General features: G+C 40.9%; 1 protein-coding gene across 1 annotated transcript in view; it reads right to left on the bottom strand.

The window, feature by feature from the left end:
* Positions 1-24,840, bottom strand: part of DIAPH3 (diaphanous related formin 3) — a 754,726-nt gene that overhangs the window by 422,128 nt on the left and 307,758 nt on the right. Inside the window, 1 exon segment of the mRNA XM_040425381.1 lies at positions 19,536-19,640. Within this exon segment, the coding sequence (XP_040281315.1) occupies positions 19,536-19,640 (105 nt within the window).

Raw genomic sequence — 24,840 nt, 5'->3', positions numbered from 1 at the left:
CTTTGTCTCATTTTTTTTACAGCACAGAAACCTGATATTTTAACAGGGGTGTGTAGACTTTTTATATCCACTGTATATAGTATGCGATGGCCCCATTCATTTGACATCCTTGTCAAGGCTCATTACGTAAAGTACTAGAAAACCATAACATAATAATAAACCAATGCATTATCGATTACTTAAACAGATTGTTTGAATTTGTGTTGCTCCTAAAAAGAACTGCATCACAGCGAATAAAATAAAGAAACTGTAGTTTTCTCTAATGTAATGTACGCTCCCAAATCATGAGATGCAGAATAGTCTTATAATTACATTCCATCAACAACTGAAGGCTGAAGACCCATTCAGCAATTAACTTCCCTGGCAGGCCACTACATGGCTCATCATAGCTTACAATAGGCATTATAATATTAATCAGGCAGGGTGAACTCCTCACACTGGAGATAAGTAACACTGGCCCACATTTACTAATGTGAGAGCACCTAAATTTGACGTAAATTGCTCCAAAATGTGAAACAATTTTCCAAATTTAGATTTAGAATAAATCTTTGTGTCGAGTCTTTAAAGGGGGAATAGCTTACCATTAGTATGGATTCATTGAGAAGAGGACACAGCCTAATGTCTAACAAGTTGTCCCAAAATTGCAACACTATTCTGTTTCAAACTAAACCAACCAACAGTTGGTATAATGTTAGAAGAAGGTGTCTAGCTCTACACCAAATGCATCATCTGAGCTACTGTGACATGCATGTCTAGACAGCTAAGTTTACTGTATTAGAACATGGGTCCATGGCCCCTTTAATATGAGAACTCGACATACATTTGCAAGAACCCTGACCGATCATCTACACTAGGCATTATTACTAAAATATTGTCATTTTTTTTTAAAGCACCATTAAAGGGCATCTGTCAGCAGATTTGTTCCTGTGAAACTGGCTGAGCTGGTGCATGTGCAGCTGAAGGCATCTGTGCTGGTCCCATGATCATGTGTCCGCACTGCGGAAAAGAATGATCTTTTAAAGGGAACATGTCATCAACTTTATGCTGCTCATACAAACGGCAGAATAAAGTAGAGACAGGTGAGTTGATTTCAGCGATCTGTCATTTATAAGTTAAAAGTAAGTGGTTGCCAAAAACTAACATCACAATCATTGCAGACTGGGCCTAGAAAAGAGTCCCGGCCACCTGAGAAGAGTCAATCATGAATTCCTGCTCTCTCTGCAAACCTGCTGATGATGAATAGTCTTCTACCGAGTTTTCTCTCTTTCTCCTTAATAGAGAACTGCCAATCATCAGCAGATGGGTGGGAGAGCAGGAGATTATAATAACCGGCACTCTTCTCAGGTAGATGTGACTCTTTTTAAGGCCTGGGCTGCAATGATTATGATGCTGGTTCTCGGCAGCCACAGACTTTTAGCTCATGAGTGACACACCGCAGAAATCAGCATTTCTGTTACTAATTTATGCTGCCCTCAGTGAGGTCTGCATAAAGTTGATGACAGTTTCCCTTTAAAATCTGAAAACAAGCCTCTAGGAGCAACGGGGTGTTTCCATTACAACTGGAAGCTGAGCTTTCTCTGCAACTGCCGCACCCTCTGGACTTGACAGGGCCAGGCAGTGAAAACATCATCACGTCTGGCTCCTAGAGGCTCATTTGCCTATATTAAAACCTCATTTTTCTCAGCAACATGGGCACATATGAACTTAGGATAGGACCAACACAAATGTCTTCAGCTGCCAAGAGCACATGGACCACGTCAGAAAGTTTGATAGGTACACATCTGCTGAAAGATGCCCTTTAATTCCAGGGTGCTGTACATATACTTAGGGTATACATACATGTACACATAGTACAATAAGCATGGATTAAAAGGATTGTCCAGCTTTCCCATATTCATGACCTATTCCCAGGATACGTCATAAACATCAGAGATGTGACTCTTCGCACCCCGCCGCTGTTTAAAGAGAGTGTGGCTCTCGTATGAGGGAAGATAGTATGTGAGGGTAAAAGCTGCTCATATGGCAGTTTAAGGGCAGCAGGGTTGTGGTATGTTGCAGGCTCTCCTACAGGTGAGTTTTCAAGTTGCTTTTGGATGTGCTTCCAGAGTATAAGAGAGGCACATGTAGACAATTATGTAAAAAACAGACAATGGGAGAACAAAGAGGGTGGTCTTGTGAGGATGTATCTGGAGAGTAGGTCAGAAATGTGTGGTCAAACTCCTTGAGTGTCATTGCTAGTATTTAAAACTGAATGTGCGGGTGATGGGAAGCCAGTGAAGGGATTGGCAGATGGTAGTGGAGAGAGAGAAACAAGTGGAGAGGTTAAATAACTGAGAATTGAGTTCAGTATGGATTGAACGGGAAGAACAATTTTAGATGGAAGGCCCCAGAACATATATGTTGCAGTAGTCTAGGCAGGAGATGATAAGGGCATGCACACAAGAATTTTTGTTGACTCAGGGTTGTAGAAGGAGCAAATATGAGAAATATTTTTGGGTTGGAGGTGGTAAGTGCTTAGATGTGAGATTTGAAGTAAAGGGCAGACTAAAATTAATCTAAATAACATGTATATCTGAGGTTGTCTCAGTCCATGCTTCAGGCTGCTCATATCTATGCACAAGGAGACAGAGTGTAAGGAGACAGTGGATACAGGGGCCTACAAAAAGCAGGATGCTATGTCTCCTTGTACACACATATGAGCAACCCGCAGCATGGACCATGGCAGGTCCTTGCTGTTATGCAGAGAAAGAATCTGCAATGTGTTCTTTAACAAAAATAGCTGCTGTAAGGATTGTAATAAGTAGCTGCTGTAAGGACTGCCTGAGGCTATCCATAGTATCTGCTTATTTCTTGATAATAGACGTGTGTACAATAAAACAATGAATATGAATATCAAATGAATAATACAAATGTACTAAAAATTCACTGCTTAAGGTTTGACTCATTCATTTTATACCCTCCTAAAGCATGTTTTCTGTCAACTCTCAGCAGGTCAGGCCGGGCATACATATATAAATATATATATATATATATATATATATATATATATATACACACACTTTTTTTTCCCAACATTAATCTGTTTTCTATTCTGGTTTGTGGGGAAACGACAATGTGCATCAAAAAGGAAAAATGAGTATAGTGCGATGATTGTTAATGTGTCTAAGAAAAGAGGGAGGGAATCCTGTGGGTTATTAAGGGTTCAGACAATGCCAACTGTGAAAAGATTTATTTCCAGTACAAGACAGGAAACCGTGTATTCAGGGGTATGATCTGATAGCCTCAGGGAGTTGCATCACCAACATGAATATACGGAGGGACAGGGATCATCCCTTTCAGGCCCCCATTAGTGATGTCAAAGGGTTTAGAAAGGATGCCAGAACTATGGCTGTGGGGAATGTGTATAAAGCTGTCATGGCAGACAGTATGGGGCCTGTAAAGCCAACATTTTTAAGGTGCCAAATGTATAGTCCCAACGTATAGTATAGTCAAACGCCTTCATCGCATCCAAAAGAGAGAAACTAATGAGACACTCGACAGTCATTTGCAGTAGTCATCGGATTAGTATGCTTGTACCATTATGTGCTCACCCACCTTAAGCAACTTCCATGTGGTCAATTTTTTTAAATAACATTTAGAAGAATAGGGGGGATTCTGTTAGCCAGTACCTTAGTATTAGCTTTAGGTCTGAACGTTAGGCGCAACTTTTATTTATTTTTCTTAAACTCGTAGGGCAAGTGATTCTGATTGTTTTTGCAATATACTCATTTGTTAACTCAAATTAAATTACCAATTAGTTGATTCACTGTTCAGCGCAGCGCAATATTGAGCAGTGAAGAGCTCCTCGCTCACTGCTGCTGTACTCACTGCTTCCTGCCTATATTGCTAAAACTGACTATATACCTGTATACCATTTATATATTCTGCCCTGACACCTATATTACTAAAACTCGCCATATACAATTTATACATTCTGCTCTGACACCTATATTGCTAAAACTGACTATATACCTGTATACCATTTATATATTCTGCCTTGACACCTATATTACTAAAACTCGCCATATATATATTCTGCGCTGTCTGTTGGTGCAGCAGCAGTGAGCAAAGCCTTCACTGTTCAGTACTGCACTGTGAAGACTGATTAGGGACAACTTCAGAGGCGGCAGTTATGAGAATGAGCAACAGCAACAAATACACAAAGTATAATGCAAAAAGAATCGGAATCACATTTAAGACTGAGATTGGCTGAAAACTTGCACACTATCTGGATACTTGCAAGGTTTTGGCAAGGTAATGATGGTCGCTTTCAACATTTCCACAGGGAATGTGCCTATTTCCATGACTAAATCACAAACAAGGACAAGGAGTCTAAAATGTTTTACGTTCTTCATTAGAAAACCTGTCTGGACCAGGTGAATTGACTAGTCGGATGATCCGGGGAAGAGCACTTTAGTTTTCTTTTCCCATGATTTATAGATTGCCATTTCTACCCTTTGATCAGTCTATAGATTCAGAGTGAGTTTAGGAAATCTTTCATTAAGGTTCAGGCGGGTTGAGGTGTCCCTTCCAGTGATGGCCAGTTCGCATTGTTCGCCCCGCGTCTTTTTTTCACAAGTCCGGCGAGGCACATGTAAGCCCTTACCTGTGCCTGTGCACGAGCCGGTCTGAAAACCAGTGCGGTCAGCGGGAACAGGCTGTTCCGAGAACAGCCACCGGGGGCCTTCATCGGGCTGTTCTCGGAACTGCCTGCTCCTGGTGACCGCATTTGTTTTCAGACCGGCTCACGGCACAGGCACAGGTAAGGGCTTACCTGTGCCTCGCCGGACTTGTGAAGAAAGATAGCAGCCCGCAAATGTTCACGGGCGAACAATGCGAACTGGCCATCACTGGTCCCTTGATCTAAGTTTAAAGGGAACCCATCATCAACTTTATGCTGACCTCACTGAGGGCAGTATAAGTTAGTGACAAAAATGCTAATTTAGGCAGTGTGTCACTCACGAGCTAAAAGTTAGGCCTCTTGCACATGAATGTGTGTCCCTCGTGGCTGTATTGCGACTCACATATGGCGGGTCCGCAATACACGGGACACCAGCCGTGTGCATTCCGCATCATGGATGCAGACCCATTTACTTGAATGGGTCCGCAAATACTGAGATACGATACGGAACGGTAGCACTTTGTGGGGTTCTTTTCTGTGCTTCCGTTCCGCAAAAAGATAGAACTTGTCCTATTTTGGGGGGAACGGACGGATCACGGACCCCATTCAGACCCGTGTTCGTGTGCAAGAGGCCTTAGTGGTTGCCGAGAAATAGCATCATAATCATTGCAGCACAGGCCTTGAAAATATTAAAATCTACCGGAGAAGAGTCATGGTTATTCCTAATATCCTAATCTCCCGCCCATCTGCTGATGATTGGCAGTTCTTTCCTAGAGAGAAAGGGAGAAAACTATATAGAAGCCTGTCAGTCATCAGCAGGTGGGCAGGAGAGCAGGAATTCATGAATAACCAGGACTCTTCTCAGGTGGCCGAGACTCTTCTCCAGGCCCAGTCTGCAATGATTGTGATGTTGGTTCTTGGCAAGCACTTATTTTTAACTTATAAATGACAGACCGCAGAAATCAACTCACCTGTGTCTACTTTATTCTGCCGTTAGTATGGGCAGCATAAAGTTGTTGACAGGTTCCCTTTAAGTTAAAAAGTGTGTGGTAATAATCTCTGAATCTGAATATCTTGGGGGTTTAGCATTTTGTCACTAATGGCTGGAATTCCCAGGTAAGTCACTCTGGCCTTGATTTGAGCTGTCCTAACACATTAGCTTTTCTACTTTGTCATAGGAAACGTAGCAAGACATTTTTAGTATTTTACTCTTCTTCTCAAACTCTAAAACCAAGAATTTCCTAAAGTTAAGTCTAGTTTCTCTAGGAGAGGATAAAATAATGGTGATAGGTTAAGCTGTTGCTGATCCTCTAAGGGACAATTTTTGCTAAAAGTATCTGATGCTGCTGGTGCTGATTTTTTAAATTTAGATGCCTGTTGAATGAGGAGACCACGAGAATAGGTCTTATTTAAGTTCCAAAGGCAAAAACTGATCTTTTGAAGCAAATTTGATAATAGTGAAGAATTAAGGTGTGTCGATATCACGGCTTAAACAGAGTCAAGGGATAATAAACTGGTATTATTGTGCCATACGTAGGTGTTATTAGGGCACAGTGGAGAGAAAATACTTAGTTACTGGGGGGGGGGGCGTGGCCTGACCACGTTAAGTGGCCAATTTTGCAGTGTGACTTCAGGAAGAAGTCATTTATGAGTAAGGAACATGTCAATAAGGGTGTACATGTTGCAACGGTTGGAGTAGAATGAATAGTCTTTGCCTTAGGTGGGAAGGCACCTGCATACACCATATAAGTCTTCCTCAAGGAGCTATGCCCTTAATTGATGAGGTCTACGACCACTGTATGTACCGTCTAACAAAGCATTATGTATAATGTTGACATTTTCACAGAGAATATGTTTCCTTTGAATTTTCCCTTGAAGCTTTCTTTTCACCGAGTTCAAAAAGAAAACCTGAGAGGAATTGGAAGCATATACAGTGCTGCCCATAATTATTCATACCCCTGGCAAATTTTGACCTAAAGTTACTTTTATTCAACCAGCAAGTAATTTTTTGACCTTTGCAAAAGCTCATCTGGACAGAGAAGACAAAGAAGACGACTTCTGGCCTTCTGTGTTATGGTCAGATGAAACAAAAATTTAATTGTTTGGTCACAATGATGTTTCCTTTATTTGGAGTAAAAAAGGAGAAGCCTTCAACCCAAAGAACATCATCCCCACTGTCAAACATGGTGGTGGGACCCTAATGCTTTGGGGGTGTTTTTCAGCCAATGGACCAGGGAACCTAAATCACAGTAAACGGCACCATGAAAAAAGAGCAATACATGAGGATTCTCAACGACAACATCAGGCAGTCTGCAGAGAAACTTGGCCTTGGGTACCAGTGGACATTTCAGCATGACAATGACCCAAAACACACAGCAAAAGTGGTGAAGAAATGGTTAGCAGACAACAACATTAACGTTTTGGAGTGGCCCAGCCAGAGACCAGACTTGAATCCAATTGAGAATCTGTGGAGGGAGCTAAAGATCAGGGTGATGGCAAGAAGACCCTCCAACCTGAAAGATTTGGAGCTCATTGCTAAAGATGAATGGGCAAAAATACCTGTGGAGACATGCAAAAAGCTGGTCTGCAATTATAGGAAGCGTTTGAATGCTGTAATAGCCAATAAAGGCTTTTCTATTGATTATTGAGAAGGGTATGAATAATTTTGGACTAGACACTTTTTGCTCAAATGTAAATAAAAGCTGATAAATGTTTTTTTTTTTTTTTTTTTTTACAATAATGCCTCTTGTACATTGTCTTATTATCTTTTGGGAGACACCTATGTCATTTCCAGTCATAAAATTACTTGCTGGTTGAATAAAAGTAACTTTAAGTCAAAATTTGCCAGGGGTATGAATAATTATGGGTAGCACTGTATATTGACAATAGTGAATATGGAATTGTAGATGTTGCAGATTAGACCTAAAGCTCCCCTGGCATCAGAGATAACAAAGATTAATTGAAAACTTACAGATTGTTTAACTGCAAAAAAAAATACCAGCTTTTTTCGTATGTGCATTTGAGAAATAATGAGGGAAATTCCTGTTGGACAACTGTGGAGGAAACACTTTCAAAAAGGGATTCTTGAATACATAAAGTGTCTGCATAAGGCTACTTTCACACTTGCGTTCAGAGCGGATCCGTCTGGTATCTGCACAGACGGATCCGCTCCTATAATGCAAACGCTTAGATCCGTTCAGAACGGATCCGTTTGCATTACCATGAACAAAAATAAAAAAATATTATTATTTTTTTTTTTTTTTTGTTCATGATAATGCAAACGGATCCCTTTTGACTTTACATTGAAAGTCAATGGGGGACGGATCCGTTTGAAAATTGAGCCATATTGTGTCAACTTCAAACGGATCCGTCCCCATTGACTTACATTGTAAGTCTGGACTGATGCGTTTGCCTCTGCACGGCCAGGCGGACACACGAACGCTGCAAGCAGCGTTCAGGTGTCCGCCTGCTGAGCGGAACGGAGGACAAACGGTGCCAGACTGATGCATTCTGAGCGGATCCACCTCCACTCAGAATGCATTAGGGCTGGACGGATCCGTTCGGGGCCGCTTGTGAGAGCCTTCAAACGGAGCTTACAAGCGGAGCCCCGAACGATAGTGTGAAAGTAGCCTAAGCTGTTTAATGCTTTCCATAGGAGGCATTTTTTGAAATGGCTGTTTAGACCCTTAAACATTAAGGGATAAAAAGTTTAAAAGCAACAGAAGCTTATAGAGGGTCTGGAGGGACCATCAGTGCGCAAGTATTATAGCCATTTATGGGAAGAATGATGGGTTGATACAGTGATGATGAAAATTGGTGGAAAACAAAACAAGATACAATAAGTACAAAGAAACATTAAAGTATAATAATAGGATGGCCAAATCATGCGAGAATACTTGAGGTAGCCATGGTGGTGGTAGTCAAGTCATTGGAGAGCTTGGTGACTTGCCAGGATTTGCAGAGAGGAGTTGAGGTCCCATTACTGAAATAATTCAGTTACTTCTCCTAAGCTACTGAATACATAAGTGGCACCATCTCTTAAGATAATGATCTTGGTGGGAAAGCAAAATTTTTAAGACACTGCTTCAGCACTTGAGTGACAGAAGAGGGCTTCCTTCTTGCTCATATGCCTGTGAGAGATCTGTAAAAAGCAGGATGTCCAGGGTCCGGAAGACTACCTGACTACCTAGAGGACAGCATTAGTTGCTATTTTAAGTGAAAAAGGTGAATGCAAGCAATGAAGAAGTTGAGATTGGAAGAGTCTCTGGGTGAGAAAGTACTGTGACCACAGCCTATAACCAGATCTCATGTAGAACACTAAGGCAGAATAGCTTTTATTAGTTTTTGTAAACAAGCAAAAGTTCTGCAGAGGCAACTGATTTGGGGAAGCTGCAGAATTTTACATTATTCATGTGGTTCCTGTCTTCAATACCAGCCAATTTGTTTTTGACAGCATCCAGGTGTTCAAGTGTGTTATGGGCATCCACCAAGATTTTTTATGCGATGGAGGATTTGTATATTTTTTGTTCAATGTGGTCTGCACATTCTCCAAATGAGGCAATGACAACAGTTAAATCTAAAGTAGCCTTGGTGATATTCTTTTAGATGGAGCTTCATTCTTTCTAAAGGGTCCTTTAGAATGGATTCCGGGTCAGCCTGATCTTTGGCCTGTATGGCTTTAAGAGAGGCTGCGGTCCCCTTTTAGTCTGAGAAAAAGAGATTCTGGCTGATTGTCTAGAAATCAAAGGTGGCAACCCATCTCAAACATTGTTTATCTGGGCTTGATGAAAGGAAGCAGCCAGGAGGCATAGCTCTGGTCTGTACGAGCTATGAAGAGGAAAGCCTCTATTCTGGCTAAGTGGACAGGCTAAAGGTTGGCTGTCAGCCCAGGTAGAGGAAGAATCTGGGCTGCTTAAAGGAGCAAAAAATTGAGGTAGGTCAGCTTTGTGAAGTGATTGCAGCATCACTGGCTTCTTCCACTGTGCCCTCTGGTAAGAGAGAGGAAAGGGATCAGCAACTTTTGCTCCGCTGGCTGTGAGGAGGGAAGACCTTCTATGGTATTAGCATCATAAAGGATCAGGCCAAGAATATAAGAATGGTAAGGTAACGGCCAAAGGGTGAGAAAGGCGCTCATAGGGTAAATAAGTCGAGGTGCAACAGCTTCTTTCAGAGAGCTGGTGGATGCGATAGACTCACCTGTTGTGGTTGCACCGAAGTTAAGTGCAACCGTATTGTAGGTGAGCAGTGAAGTATAAAAGGTGCAGGTCAGTGCTGCCAGATGCGTCAAGAAGCCCCTTGGGACGAAGGCCAAGTCGCCACTCGGGTATATATTGGAAAACGTATCTTAGCTTGTCACTGTGGGGTGATCAAGCTGGTAGACGATCATAAGGCGCATTACCACGACCCGGTACAGGATACAATAAAGTTTATTTTGAGACAACGCGTTTCGGGGTCTCGACGGCCCCTTTATCAAGTCTACATGGAACATAGATAATAGGAAAAGTACAGTAAAAAATTATAATAAATAAAAACATATATATGTACGTTTCAAAGTTGTATATGGAATTTGGTATAGACAGATGTGTACATGTATATGTACATTTAAGAGTCGTATATGGAATTTAGTATATATAGTTATATATTTGCATGGATGAATATATAGATATTGATAAAACATATAGATATCAATAAAACAGGGGAAAACACACTCCATTGGGTGGGCAGGTGCATCAATAATTATATGAATATATAAATAAATGTATATAAAAATATATAAAAGAAGGCTGTAAGAAATCTCTCTGTATACATTCATAAATAAATAGGTTAATTATAAAAAATATATAAAACATAGATGATAAAATATTCAAATACTCGGTTAGGTGAGTAGATATCTCATTGGTACTGATTCATTAGCACATGTGAAAATGCCGTATATATATAATTAGTTGACGTATATTGGTAAGACTGTCATATGTAGGCACATATTTGGCAGGAAATATTTGCGTATTAAAAAATACCTGTGTCACCCTAGTTTTTTGTGCAGCTGGGTGTGTACTGCCTGGTTTCTTCTAAAAAAGGCGCATGTCCGTACCTGTGGGGTCATGTGAAACAAAAGAAAGCGGGGGGGGGGGGGGGGGGGTTCTTTTAAGACTTTGGCTAAAATGGATCAACCAGTAAATATATATACATTATGACCCTCTGACCCTATTTTTCTTCTTTTCTCTCCTTTCCCTCCTCTCTCTCCTTGCTTTCTCCTTCTTTATCTTCCTTTCTCCTCCTCCCTCACTTTCTCTCTCTTCCCCTCTTCTTTTCCCTCCATTCCTCCCATATCTTTCTCTTCTCAATCCTATATATATATATATATTAAACTTTCTATTCTCCCTTTATATGTTCATGCCTTATATACATAAAAGAAAAGGAGATGGGTTATCAGATAAGTATACACAAATGTATCTATTTTAGGTTGGTTACCTTAGTTTTGTTCTTGTTACACTTTGAGTGAGAGCAGCGGTTCACCACTACAGTCCTATGTGTGGCACGTGTAGAAAGGGCGCGCAGGCAAAGAGGTCTGCGCGCGCTGTGAGGGAATTGATATCGGGAGGTCGGGCGTGGCTATGCAAATGAAGGGGCGTGGTTATGCAAATGCGGGAGTGTCGGCCGCTTCTTTGAGCGGCACGGCTGATGTACTTGTTAGCCAGAGCAGTTCTATAGAAGCAATTGGTCTGGGGAAGAGAAATGATGTATTGTAGGATCTTTGTCCAAAGGAGGGTGACAGTATTAATGGGACATGCTGGGTATTAAGGGTGGCAGGACCTGGTGGGAGGATATTAGTAGAGTGGGTGTGTGTATTGATATATGAAAAATTGGAGGGATGATTGATGTGACTGGAGGGAAGGACTATGAATGAGATTGGAGGGAGGTAGTGATATAAGCAATGTGCTATAATTATATGGTGAACTATGTTGATGTGCTTTGTGATAGTACTACTCAGGTGTAATGATGAGATGAATATGTATGATTCGTTGTTATTAAGACATGCGATGGAGTTACTCTGGGATTGAGTTCCGAGTTTGTAGGTTTGCAGCCGAAAGGATGGATGCGCATTTGCGTATATATAAGGAGCAGAGTTAGTGGAGGAAGAGGGGGGGGAGAATAAAAAAATAATAATGATAAAACAATGAAAATATATATATATGTAATATATGTATATATAATAAAAAATGGATAAATAAATAAATATTAAAAAAATATACGGGGGGGGGGGGGGGGGGGACCCAGAATCAGAAACATTTGCTTTCCAGGGTTTCATTGAGTCCATGTGGTTCTAATGTATATAATTTGAAGATCCAAAACATTTCTCTCCTCTGGAGAGTCTTATATCTTGCTGAGCAGTTTGCGTCAATCTGTTCAATAGGAGTAATCGTCAGCTTTGTAGGGTCTTTATTGTGGACGTTGAGAAAATGTCGGGACACGCTATGCTTCATGAAGCCCTTCACGATATTTGACCTATGTTTGTTTAAGCGTTCTCTGAGTGTTTGTATCGTGCGACCTACATATTGTAGTCCACACTCACATTCCAGGAGGTAGATTATATATGATGAGGAGCAGTTAGCAAAACTTTTGATGTGAAACTCTTCTTTTGTGAAGTTGCTCCTAAACTCTTTTCTACGATGGGTTATACTATTACAGCACTTACACAAAGTGTGATTGCATTTGTAACTGCCTACAGTATCGGAATGTACATTGATTTTTATAGGGGGCTCTTTCTGTTTCAGCTTGCTGGGGGCCAGTGCATTCTTCAAGGTCCTCGCTCTCCTGAACGTAATCCGTGGTTTTTGCGGAATATTGTGTCTGAGGTAGGGGTCGCTTTTCAGAATATGCCAATGTTTTGTTAGAATGTTCCTAAGTTTGGCATGATTTGAATTATAGGTGGTGATGAACGAAGGTCTGTACTTCTTTGATTTCTCTATTCCTTTTGCTTTTGTTTTGGTCTTGAGGCATTCATTTTGTGTGAGGTTCCTTGCACGTTCATATGCCCCATTTATAATTCCATTTGGGTATTTTTTATTTTGGAATCTAGATATTAATATTTCGCTTTGTGTTGTGAAATCAGCTGTGGTTGAGCAGTTCCGGCGTATTCGTTTGAATTGGCTGAAGGGTATGTTCTTTTTCCACTTACTATAGTGTGCGCTTCTGAAGTCTAAATAGTTGTTTCCATCCACCATTTTGAAAAATGTTTTGGTCAGGATAGTTTTATCATCAGTGTATAAAAGGAGGTCCAAATATTCGATTGAGGTTATTGAGCTGTTAACCGTGAAATTAAGGTTCCACTCGTTGGAGTTCAGGTATGACACGAAGGCCTCGGCTTCCTCATCATTTCCCTTCCAGATGATGATCAAGTCGTCGATGTAGCGTTTATAGAACACAATCTTGTTTCTCCATTTGTGTTGGTTATAGATGAATTCCTCCTCGAAGCGACCCATATACAAATTCGCGAAGCTTGGCGCGAAACGCGTCCCCATTGCGGTTCCTTTCCGCTGTTTGTAGATGTTATTTTCAAACATGAACACATTGTGTGTCAGGATAAACCTAATTGCTTCGCTTATGAAAATCTTATGTTTGGGGGACAATTGGTCATCAGTGTCCAGATAATAGTTGGATGTATTAATGCCTGCCTCGTGCGGGATGTTTGAGTAGAGGGAGGCAACGTCCAATGTCAGCCAGCAGTAAGTGGGGTCCCAGTTGGTGTCTTTGAGCAGTGAAATGAGTTGGGAGGAATCCCTTAGGTAGGAACAGAGGTTGGTGACATGTTTTTGTAAAAACAGGTCTACGTAGTGCGAGAGGTTACTGGTTAATGAATTGATACCTGAAATTATAGGTCTTCCGGGAGGGTTATTTATGTCCTTATGTACTTTGGGGAGGTGGTAGAATATTGCCATAGTGGGAAAGTCGATGGTTATAAATTCTTTCTCCTTTTTGTTCAGGGGAAGAGAGAGAAAGTGAGGGAGGAGGAGAAAGGAAGATAAAGAAGGAGAAAGCAAGGAGAGAGAGGAGGGAAAGGAGAGAAAAGAAGAAAAATAGGGTCAGAGGGTCATAATGTATATATATTTACTGGTTGATCCATTTTAGCCAAAGTCTTAAAAGAACCCCCCCCCCCTTTCTTTTGTTTCACATGACCCCACAGGTACGGACATGCGCCTTTTTTAGAAGAAACCAAGCAGTACACACCCAGCTGCACAAAAAACTAGGGTGACACAGGTATTTTTTAATACGCAAATATTTCCTGCCAAATATGTGCCTACATATGACAGTCTTACCAATATACGTCAACTAATTATATATATACGGCATTTTCACATGTGCTAATGAATCAGTACCAATGAGATATCTACTCACCTAACCGAGTATTTGAATATTTTATCATCTATGTTTTATATATTTTTTATAATTAACCTATTTATTTATGAATGTATACAGAGAGATTTCTTACAGCCTTCTTTTATATATTTTTATATACATTTATTTATATATTCATATAATTATTGATGCACCTGCCCACCCAATGGAGTGTGTTTTCCCCTGTTTTATTGATATCTATATGTTTTATCAATATCTATATATTCATCCATGCAAATATATAACTATATATACTAAATTCCATATACGACTCTTAAATGTACATATACATGTACCAATCTGTCTATACCAAATTCCATATACAACTTTGAAACGTACATATATATGTTTTTATTTATTATAATTTTTTACTGTACTTTTCCTATTATCTATGTTCCATGTAGACTTGATAAAGGGGCCGTCGAGACCCCGAAACGCGTTGTCTCAAAATAAACTTTATTGTATCCTGTACCGGGTCGTGGTAATGCGCCTTATGATCGTCTACCAGCTTGATCACCCCACAGTGACAAGCTAAGATACGTTTTCCAAGAATATAAGAATGGCAGTGAGGTCACAGAGAGAGAGAGAGAAATAGAGGGGGGGGGGGGGGGGGGTAGCCCCAATTTTTTGCAACTATGTCACAATTTCCTTTACGACTGTACTATTTTTCCAAGCTGGCTTCCTCTGCTGGCAGACTATGGTACATATGAAAAGTTATTAAAAGGGTTTTCCGAGATTTTTATCTTTATTTACTGGTAACCTAACCTATCCTATCAGTATCTGATCAGTGGGGTTCAGACACCCAGGACCCCTGCCGATCATCTGTTTGAGAAGGCAGTGGTGCTTCTGTAAATGCCGCGGCCTTCTCTCTGCTTTTTCTAGGCCAGTGATGACATGTTCATTGATCACGTGGCCTAGGAGCAGGTCAGCCCTATTCAAGCTGCAAGAAAGCAGTGTTGCTCACAAGAAAGGAAGCTCAAACAGCTGATCAGCGGAGTTCCTGGGTGTCGGACCCCCACGATCAGATACTGATGACCTATCCAGAGGATAGCGTAAATTTGTATGTAGAGCAGCACTTCTGTACCTTCTTGTCTCAATTCAGGAGATATGCACAGCCTTGGGCCCCCGATCAGCAGTAGCCCACCGATAAACGTTCAGTTAGTAGAGGACGGTGGCATTATTCTCCATAAATCCTTTATTAGTAGTTAATCCATGATATAGGTGCAAAAACGACCAATAAAAACAGCAACGTTTCGACTACAATGTAGTCTTTGTCAAGTTATCCAGAGGACAGGTCATCAGTAAAAAAATCTAATAAAAAAAAATCTTGGAAAACCCATTTTATTTTATTTCTACACCGTAAAAAAAAAAAAAATTATATATATATATATATATATATATATATATATATATATATATATATATATATATATATATATAATGGCTTGAGAAAGGCTCATGTATGAGCCGAAACGTCGCTCTGTGGCACTTGATGGGTCAATAAAGCGCATTGACTCATTGAAAAGTCCTTTGGAGTGCAGTCCAATTTTTGTCTTATACAAGTGGGTAAACACCTATTGCCATACTTGGGCCTTACACCCTCCTTTTTTACCTTTTTTCCCTCCTGGATGGTGCTGCTGGTGGTTTTTCTTTATATATATATATATATATATATATATATATATATATATATATATATATATATATATATATATATATATAAGGGATCGACCGATATTGATTTTTTTAGGGCCGATACCGATAATTTGTGAATTTTCAGGCCGATAGCCGATAATTTATACCGATATTCTGGGAATTTATATTTTTGAAAAAAAAATAAAAATTCCTACACAAATCTGCTGAAAATTAATATGTTTATTGTTAATGTGTATTTTTTTTTTTGTAAATCTTTATTTTTCATTTAGAATATTTTGGTGTTTTTTTTTTTTATAACTTTTAGCCCCCTTAGGGACTAGAACCCTTGTCCTATTCACCCTGATAGAGATCTATCAGGGTGAATAGGAGCTCACACTGTCCCTGCTGCTCTGTGCTTTGTGCACACAGCAGCATGGAGCTTATCATGGCAGCCAGGGCTTCAGTAGCGTCCTGGCTGCCATGGTAACCGATCGGAGCCCCAGGATTACACTGCCGGGGCTCCGATCGGAGGAGCAGGGGAGAGGGGTTCCTGTGGCCACTGCCACCAATGATTAATACTGGGGGGGGCGCACTGCGCCACCAATGTTTTTAATACTGGGGTGGGGGGCGCACTGTGCCACCAATGAAGAGAAATCTCTCATTCATTTATATACAGGAGGCGGGAGCTGGCTGCAGAATCACATAGCCGGCACCCGACCTCTATGAGCGGTAGCTGCGATCCGCGGCACCTGAGGGGTTAACTACCGCAGATCGCAGCCAGTGGCGGATTACAATAGGGACGTTCGGGTCGGCAGCCCCGGGCCCAGCACCGATGGGGGGCCCAACGCTGACCCGAACGCCCACATACTGCGGCGGGGCACGGGAGCGCATAGCTCCCTGTCCCGTCGCCGATCACCGCCATAGGCTTCAGGCCTAGTAGGCCTGAGGCCTATGCGGTAGTGAAATCCCGGCGCAGGCGTGCGTGATGACGTCATGGCGCGCCTGTGCCGGGATGCAGCACTGTGACGCGCCTGACTCATCCCGCCTTCCTCTGCGAGCAAGCGCCTGGCCCTGGACATAGGTGAGTATTTATATTTTCATTTTTTGTTCTTTTTTTTATTTTATTTCATGTGCCTACTTTTGGGGGGGGGGGGGGGGGGGGGGAGACACACAGGAGGACATATTAGGGAAGATAAATCGAGTACATGGGGGGGGGAATGTGGGGGCTGTATGGGGGCAAATTATTATAGGAGGGACTACTATGTGGGGGCAAATTACTATGTGGGGGCAAATTATTATGAGAGGGACTACTATGTGGGGGCAAATTACTAGTTGGGGCAGTGTGGGGGCAAATTACTATGTGGGGGCAAATTATTATGAGAGAAACTACTATGTGGGGGCAAATTACTAGATGGGGCAGTGTGGGGGCAAATTGCTATGTGGGGGCAGTGTGGGGGGCAAATTATTATGGGAGGGACTTCTATGTGGGGGCAAATCTCTATATGGGGCAGTGTGGGGGAAACTATTGTGTGGGGGTAATTGCTATGTGGGGACAGTGTGGGGTAATTTCTATGTGGGGACAGTGTGGGGAAATTGCTCTGTGGGGACAGTGTGGGGAAATTGTTCTGTGGGGACAAATTACTATATGGGGCAGTGTGGGGGCAAATTACTATGTGGGGGCAGTGTGGGGAAAACGATTGTGTGGGGGTAGTGTGGGGAAATTGCTATGTGGGGGCAAATTACTATGTGGGGGCAGTGTGGTGGAAATTACTATGTGGGGGCAGTGTGGGGCAAATTACTGTGTGGGGGCAAACTTTTATATGGGGGCAGTTTGGGGGAAATTACTGTGTGGGGGGAAATTACTATGGAGGGGGCAGTGTGGTGGAAATTACTATATGGGGGTGTTGCTATTGGGGAGGCACTGTAGGGGCAATTCTATTATTTCTGGGGACACTATACAGGGATTATTACCTGGAGCACAATATAGGGTATTATTATTACTGGGGGCACTCTAGGGGACATTATAGCTGCTGTGGACACTATGGGAACATTTGGGGTAATTTATCAAACTGGTGTAACGCAGAACTGGCTTAGTTGCCCATAGCAGCCAATCAGATTCCACCTTTCATATTTGACAGCTCTTTTGGAAATCTAGTTCTACTTTACACCTGTTTGATAAATTACCCCAATTATGTCTATTAGGGTCACTATTTTTTCAGCAGTATAGTTCCTTGGGCATTGGGGAGCACAACAGGCACAGTATTGGGGGTGGCAGGATGACACTGTGGGGACACCAGGATGAGTAGGTTGATGGAAAAATTGAGAAATCTAACATGTCTGTGTTACAAACAGTAGAGACTAGATGCGGCTGAAAGAATTTGCCATGGTGGTCTGGGTCAAATGGAGGAGAAGAGGAAAGAGAAGGTCTACATGACAGGAGATGTCACTGGATGTAAGAGGTATGTGGTGCTGTATTCTCCTCCATGTCTTTTTTATTACAATTATATGTATTTTAAATTTGGCGACCAAATTTTTCAGTTTAGGACCCAATTTGGGGTATTTTATTTTAGTCTGAAGATGTCATATGGCCTAAGAAGAGACTCTGGCGCCCATGAAGCACCGCAGCCTCTTCATACAAAAAAAATAAAAAATAAACTAAAATGGAGGGGGGGGGGGGGGGGGGGGCAAGTTGGGTAGACAGCCCCGGGCCTATCATGCACTTAATCCGCCCCTGATCGCAGCTACTTGTCATAGAGGTCGGGAGCCGGCTATGTGATTCTGCAGCAAGCTCCCGCCTCCTGTATATGAATGAATGAGAGATTTCTCTTCATTGGTGGCACAGTGGCCATAACCCCTCCCCTTCTCTTGTCCTCCTTCCTCATATTGGCGGCAGCAGCACAGGGGGGAGGGAGACACTGCTTCCTTCTCCCCTGTGCTGCTGAGGGAACACGGAGAGCACTGACAGCAGCGCGATCTGTGTTCCCCATACCTTATCGGAATATCGGCAAAATAGATGCCGATACCGATAACGGTCAAAATACTGAATATCGGCCGATAATATTGGTAAAACCGATAATCGGTCAATCCCTAATATATATATATATATATATATATATATATTTTTTTTTTTATTTTTTTTTATATACATTGAACGAAAAATAAATACAATAAATACACAACGCAGTCCCTTAAAAAAATCTCTTTCTCTTGCATATTCTTAACATAACAGAGGTAGATAATGCAAAAGGGGAGAAAGGATTAGGCTTTATATATTTTTCTTCCAAACAATAAGACTTGTCAAACAGCCAAATTACATGCCTACGTAGGAAATCAAACGGTTTTGTCATGTTTCCATCTGTTTACTTAACGAAATTGAAAAATTATCAGAAAATATTCTTCTCCACGTGGCAGGTTATCTTTCACTGCAGGTTACCAAAAGCCGAAGGTTCAACAAAATAGATTACTGGAGGAATAATTTCCTGTGCCGAGACAAAGATCAGTGATGAATGCCAAATCCACAAGCTGAAGAGTTTGTACCCTCTGTGGTTAATTACTTACAACAATTGTGACACTGAGAGCAAAACCTAAATGAAACGCATTTAATTAACATAAGATTTAGCACGAAAATAAATCAATTTAAGATCACACATGGCTAATTAATGACTCTCTCTAATACTTTTTGAACGTTAAAGTGGCACCTATGAATAAGAAAATTGATAGTAAACAATTCCAGGAGGGTGCTAAGAAAACTGAAATTCCACTCTTGTTTGAAAGGTATTAAGTGGAATTTGCTTCTTCAGTCATGTTCTTGTATTCAATAGATTCATTTAACATGGTCCATTACCTGGGATTTAAAAGCCTGTAATTCCGCTTGAAGTTCATTGATTTTTTCTTCATTTTTCTGCAATTGGGACTGGGTCTCTTGGCGAATTGTAAATTCCTCTTCGTACTGAAAAGCACAGAAATACCTATGTCATTTTCCAAAGCCATACTTACTAAGAAAGCTGCTTGTTATTTTCAGTACAGAAGGAAAAAAAGAGAAGCAGTGCGACACAACCATTGGCTTTAAAGTACACGTTGCAAAACGTCTATGTAAGAAATGGTAAAAAAATTAATAAATGTATTTAATGTAAGAAATGGTAAAAAATAAAAAAAATGTATTTAATGAATCTTAAACAACTAAAAGTAAAAGAAGAAAGAAAATCCACAGTTTGAAGTCAAGAAGCTCCAAATGACATACATATAAATACACCTTTACCTGGAAAATCCAGGTGCTGAAAAAATACTTAAAGGGCATCTGTCAGCAGATTTGTACCTATGACACTGGCTGACCTGTTAAATGTGAAGGCACCTGTGTTGGCCCCATGTTCATATGCAAATGAGCCTCTAAGGTGATGACACCTGTCCCTGCCAATCAAAGTGCAGGAGGTGTGACAGCTACAGAGAGAGCAGAACCTCTAGGAGTAATGGCAACGCCCCCATTGCTCCTAGAGGCTCATTTGCATATATTAAAACTTCATTTTTCTTAGCAATTGGAGCACATATGAACATGGACCAACACAGATGCCTTCAGCGGCCAAGTGCACATGTAACAGGTCAGCCAGTGTCATAGGTACAAATCTGCTTTAAGGATACTGAAAAACACCAGGCAATGGTCACAATAGAAAAAAATCCAAGTGACTGAACTTGCCTTGATGTAAAGGTAAGGCAACTTTCACACCAGAGTTTTCCCTTTCCGCTATTGAGATCCGCTATAGGGTCTCAATAGCGGAAGAAAACGCTTCAGTTTTGTCCCCATTCATTGTCAATGGGAACAAAACTGAACTGAAGGGAATGGAATCACCAGAATGCATTCCGTTCCGTTTCATTGCGTTCCCATGACGCACACACAAGCGCTGCAAGCAGAGTTTTTGAGTGCGTCCTGGAGCAAAATGGATCTGTCATGACTCACAATATCAGTCAATGGTGACGGATACGTTTTCTCTGACACAAAAGAAAACAGATCCGTCCCCAATTGACTTATTACAATGGTTTTAGAGACTGATCCATCATGGCTATTTTAGATAATACAACCGGATCCGTTCATAACGGATGCAGACGGTTGTATTATCATGGTGCTGGTGTGAAAGTAGCCTAAGTCAATCAGTTAAAAACAAAAATAACATGGCACAAATCTGCTTAACGCCAATATCCAACGACAGCAAAGTGGGCACGTTTCTGCATCCATACTACAGTTTCAAATCCCGACTCACTACGGGTCTCATCACCCAAACTAACAGCATCATGATACTGATCCTATAAGTTCCGGTGATCACACCTGCGGTTGGGGCAGGATCTGCACCCGGAACGAGAAGCCAAAATGTGTATGAAATTGCCCAAATACTGGAATGAATTAAGAGTGAATAATTATGGATTCAACAATCTTTTAATTGCAGTGAATGGAGACCATGTTGCAGACTGGTCATCAAATAAAGCATTGACTTCCCCTAACCCATCTATTCCCTGTAGTGTGCGATTGTGTACGTGGACTATCATAGAAGCCAGAATCAAGGCTCTGCACTTACATATGTATATGGTTCCACTATATGATAACATGGTGCGGGCTATTCATCATTTAAGGCAAAGAGCAAAACTTAAAGCTAGGTCTGTTTCCTAGTCCTATATCTGTCATACATTTATAAGCTTGCATAAATTTACTTAACTGTAAAAGTACACTATTAGTGGAAAGCATATGCTGTGGGCGACACATCTAATATGGATGTGATATGTTCCTATAAAGTTCCTAGAAAATAACTGTGTTCCCTTTTTAAATGGGAAACACAAGATAAATGTGCTTCTCTATGCCCATGACATTCTGAATCATGCAGACAGATTAAAAACAGAAGAGATTAAGTCACATATTGTAAAAATAAATCTCCAATAATGAAGAGGTTTCACTGCATTACTGTCTCATTGTTGAGAAAAGAAATATCCTGCAGAGTTTCCAAGATTCATGGGAATTGAAAGAACTGAAATGCCAAAGACTGAGAAATCCATACTGTGTATATTTCTTAGGATAAAAGTAAATTGGAAATGATAGATGACTGTTCAAGTGAACGATTCAGGGGAAGACTTTCATTTTAATGTAGGCTCGGATTGTAAATAATATCTGCACACAAGTTATTTTAAGCCCCTTCTAAATAAAAAACAATGTAGTCTTAATCAATAGTTTCTTCTTAATTTAACAATTTAAAATCTCTTCTTGAAAATGTAATTTTTAGAGTTCTTGGTAAAATTGCAGTAGGTGGGAGCAAAGCCATAAAAGTGCTTCACTAAAGGCCCCTTTACACGATTGTTGGGAAGGAAGCGTTTTATCCCGACAGTCACCTGCTCGTCAGTGGAGGAGACTGCTGCATTTACAGGGGAGGAGTGATTGCTAACGTCATTGCATCAGCAGCAGAGTTCTGTTTAGACATCACAATCTGCTGCTGCTGATCAAACCAACAATACTATCACCGTGTGAACAAGCGTTTCGCTATTTTAATCGGGTGGTCGGCGGCACCTTTACACTGGCAGATTATGTCTCAGTCAGCGTAAAGTAAACTTAAAGTATAACTGCTGTTTCATTTTTTATTCCCTAATGGTATACTACACCCTACTGTATAAATGCGTTTGTGATTTAAAATGTGTTCAGTTTTACCTACTAATAACTCCCACAAATGCATGCTACCTTCCTATTCAGCAGCTCTCATCTCACAGCAATGGCATGTGCAGTCCGTCTTCTCAGTATTATAACTAGAGACTGTAGAGCTCTGGGAGGAGGCGCTCAGTCCTGACAGCCTGGAGAAAGTGGAGGGGGGTGGGCAGCTTTAGATGGTGATATCTTCTCAATGGTAGCAGCGAGTATGTAACTGGTCTTGTTTAAAAGATGACAGTCCATGCTTTCATACAAGACCAGAATGACAGCTCTAGTCCAAGAGGAAATCACTGTTAGAAATAGAGTTGGGAATAATCGTGGGTAAAATCTGCTTTTACTTTCAGCTTTATTCACAGCATCCCGATTTCTATCATTGATATCCTCCCCTGTACTGAACAGATTTATGTCTTTCTGGTATTGCCTGAAAGCTTGTCAGCTTTCAGACAATAAAAAGCCCATATTTCTAGCTGGTACCAAAACCAGAGATATAAGCAGCTAAAGCAGATACCCCCCTACCTGTCAGTCTGGAAGAGAATGAGGGACAGATGGCTATTAAGAGGTTAAAATAAATGCTTACTCAATTAATGTAATTGCAGGGCTTGTCTCTGGTTAGCTGTATGTGAGGATACACACTGCTCTATGTACTGTGGGAAGTTATCTGCGTTCTGATTGGTCCTGCTAGTTCATGTGAGGAGAGCAAGGGCTTATGGGAAGAAAATGAAAATACTTAAAGAATAACTAACTGTCACATTCAGACCCTAAATTAAAATTTTCATATATGTAGTTACTAATAACATGATATTCCAGAATCAGTTACTATTAGACTGACTTACCCCATATTTAATAAGATTCAGCCCCTAGCAACCAGTCTGCATAAAACTGCAATTTGACTATTCAGTTAAGATGGCCGCCACTGCCCTCACCCTGAGGCTAATCCCGCCTGCCCTCACTAGACAGTAAGAATAGCCCCCCAAAAGTGTCAGTAACAGAGCCCTCCGCCTAAAGGGTTTAAAAAAAAAAAAAAGTTTCAAGTAAAAATAAACAAAAACGTCATTTTCCCCAAATAAAGTAAAAAAAAATTGGTAAAAAATAGGGGGGGGGGGAAGAATGTATACATATTAGGTATCGCCGCGTCCGTATCGACCGGCTCTATAAACATATCACATGACCTAACCCCTCAGATGAACACAGTAAAAAATAAAAACTGTGCTAAATAAACCATTTTTTGCCACCTCACATCACAAAAAGTACAACAGCAAGCGATCAAAAAGACGTTTGCCCACCAAAATAGTACCAATCTAACAGTCACCTCATCCCGCAAATTTTTTTTTTGTCACCTTACATCACAAAAAGTGTAATAACAAGCGATCAAAAAGTCACACGCACGCCAAAATAGAGCCAATAAATCCTTCATCTCATCCCGCAAAAATCATACCCTACCCAAAGTAATCGCCCAAAAACTGAAAAAATTATGGCTCTCAGACTATGGAAACACTAAAACATGATCTTTTTTTGCTTCAAAAAAGAAATCATTGTGTAAAACTTACATAAATAAAAAAAAAGTCAACATATCAGGTATCGCCGCATCTGTAACAACCTGGTCTATAAAAATACCACATGCTCTAACCTGTCAGATGAATGTTGTAAATAACAAAAAATAAAAACGGTGTCAAAACAGCTATTTCTTGTTATCTTGCCTCACAAAAAGTGTAATATAGAGCAACCAAAAAATCATATGTAACCAAAAATCATATGTACCGGTAGTTTCTAAAATGGGGCCACTTTTTTGGAGTTTCTACCTTAGGGGTGCATCAGGGGGGGCTTCAAATGGGACACTGTGTCAAAAAAAAACAGTCCAGCAAAATTTGCCTTCCAAAAACCATATGGCATTCCTTTCCTTCTGCGCCCTGCCGTGTGCCCGTACAGCTGTTTTCGACCACATATGGGGTGTTTCTGTAAACTACAGAATCAGGGCCACAAATATTGAGTTTTGTTTGGCCGTTAACCCTTGCTTTGTTACTGAGAAAAATGGATTAAAATGGAAAATTTGCCAAAAAATGTAAATTCTGAAACTTCATCTTCATTTGCCAATAACTCTTGTGGAACACCTAAAGGGTTAACGATGTTGCTATATGTGGCCAGGAAACTGATTGCTATGAGGTGGATCCAGGGGGGTCCGCCCACACTGAGTGAGTTTGAGCGGAAGGTGCATGACATGCTGATACTCGAAAAAGGGGTGTATGTGAAGAGAGGGTGTCCTCAGAAGTTCGATAAAATGTGGAGTGAATGGTTATCTCATACCCATGTGGTTATATAGGCTTGTGACGGTCAAGACCAGATGTTAGGGTTGGGGGGTTAGGGTAGGGTAAGGGGGGGAGGGAGGTTGGGAAGGTTAAGTTCTTGGTAATTTTAAGTCCAAAATATTTGTTTTAGCAAGTGTTCACGTATTGTACGGATTCATGATAAACTGAGT

Source organism: Bufo bufo, chromosome 3 (genome assembly GCF_905171765.1).
Source record: "Bufo bufo chromosome 3, aBufBuf1.1, whole genome shotgun sequence".
Classification (NCBI taxonomy): Eukaryota; Metazoa; Chordata; class Amphibia; order Anura; family Bufonidae; genus Bufo; species Bufo bufo.
This window is presented reverse-complemented; position numbering and strand designations above follow the sequence as displayed.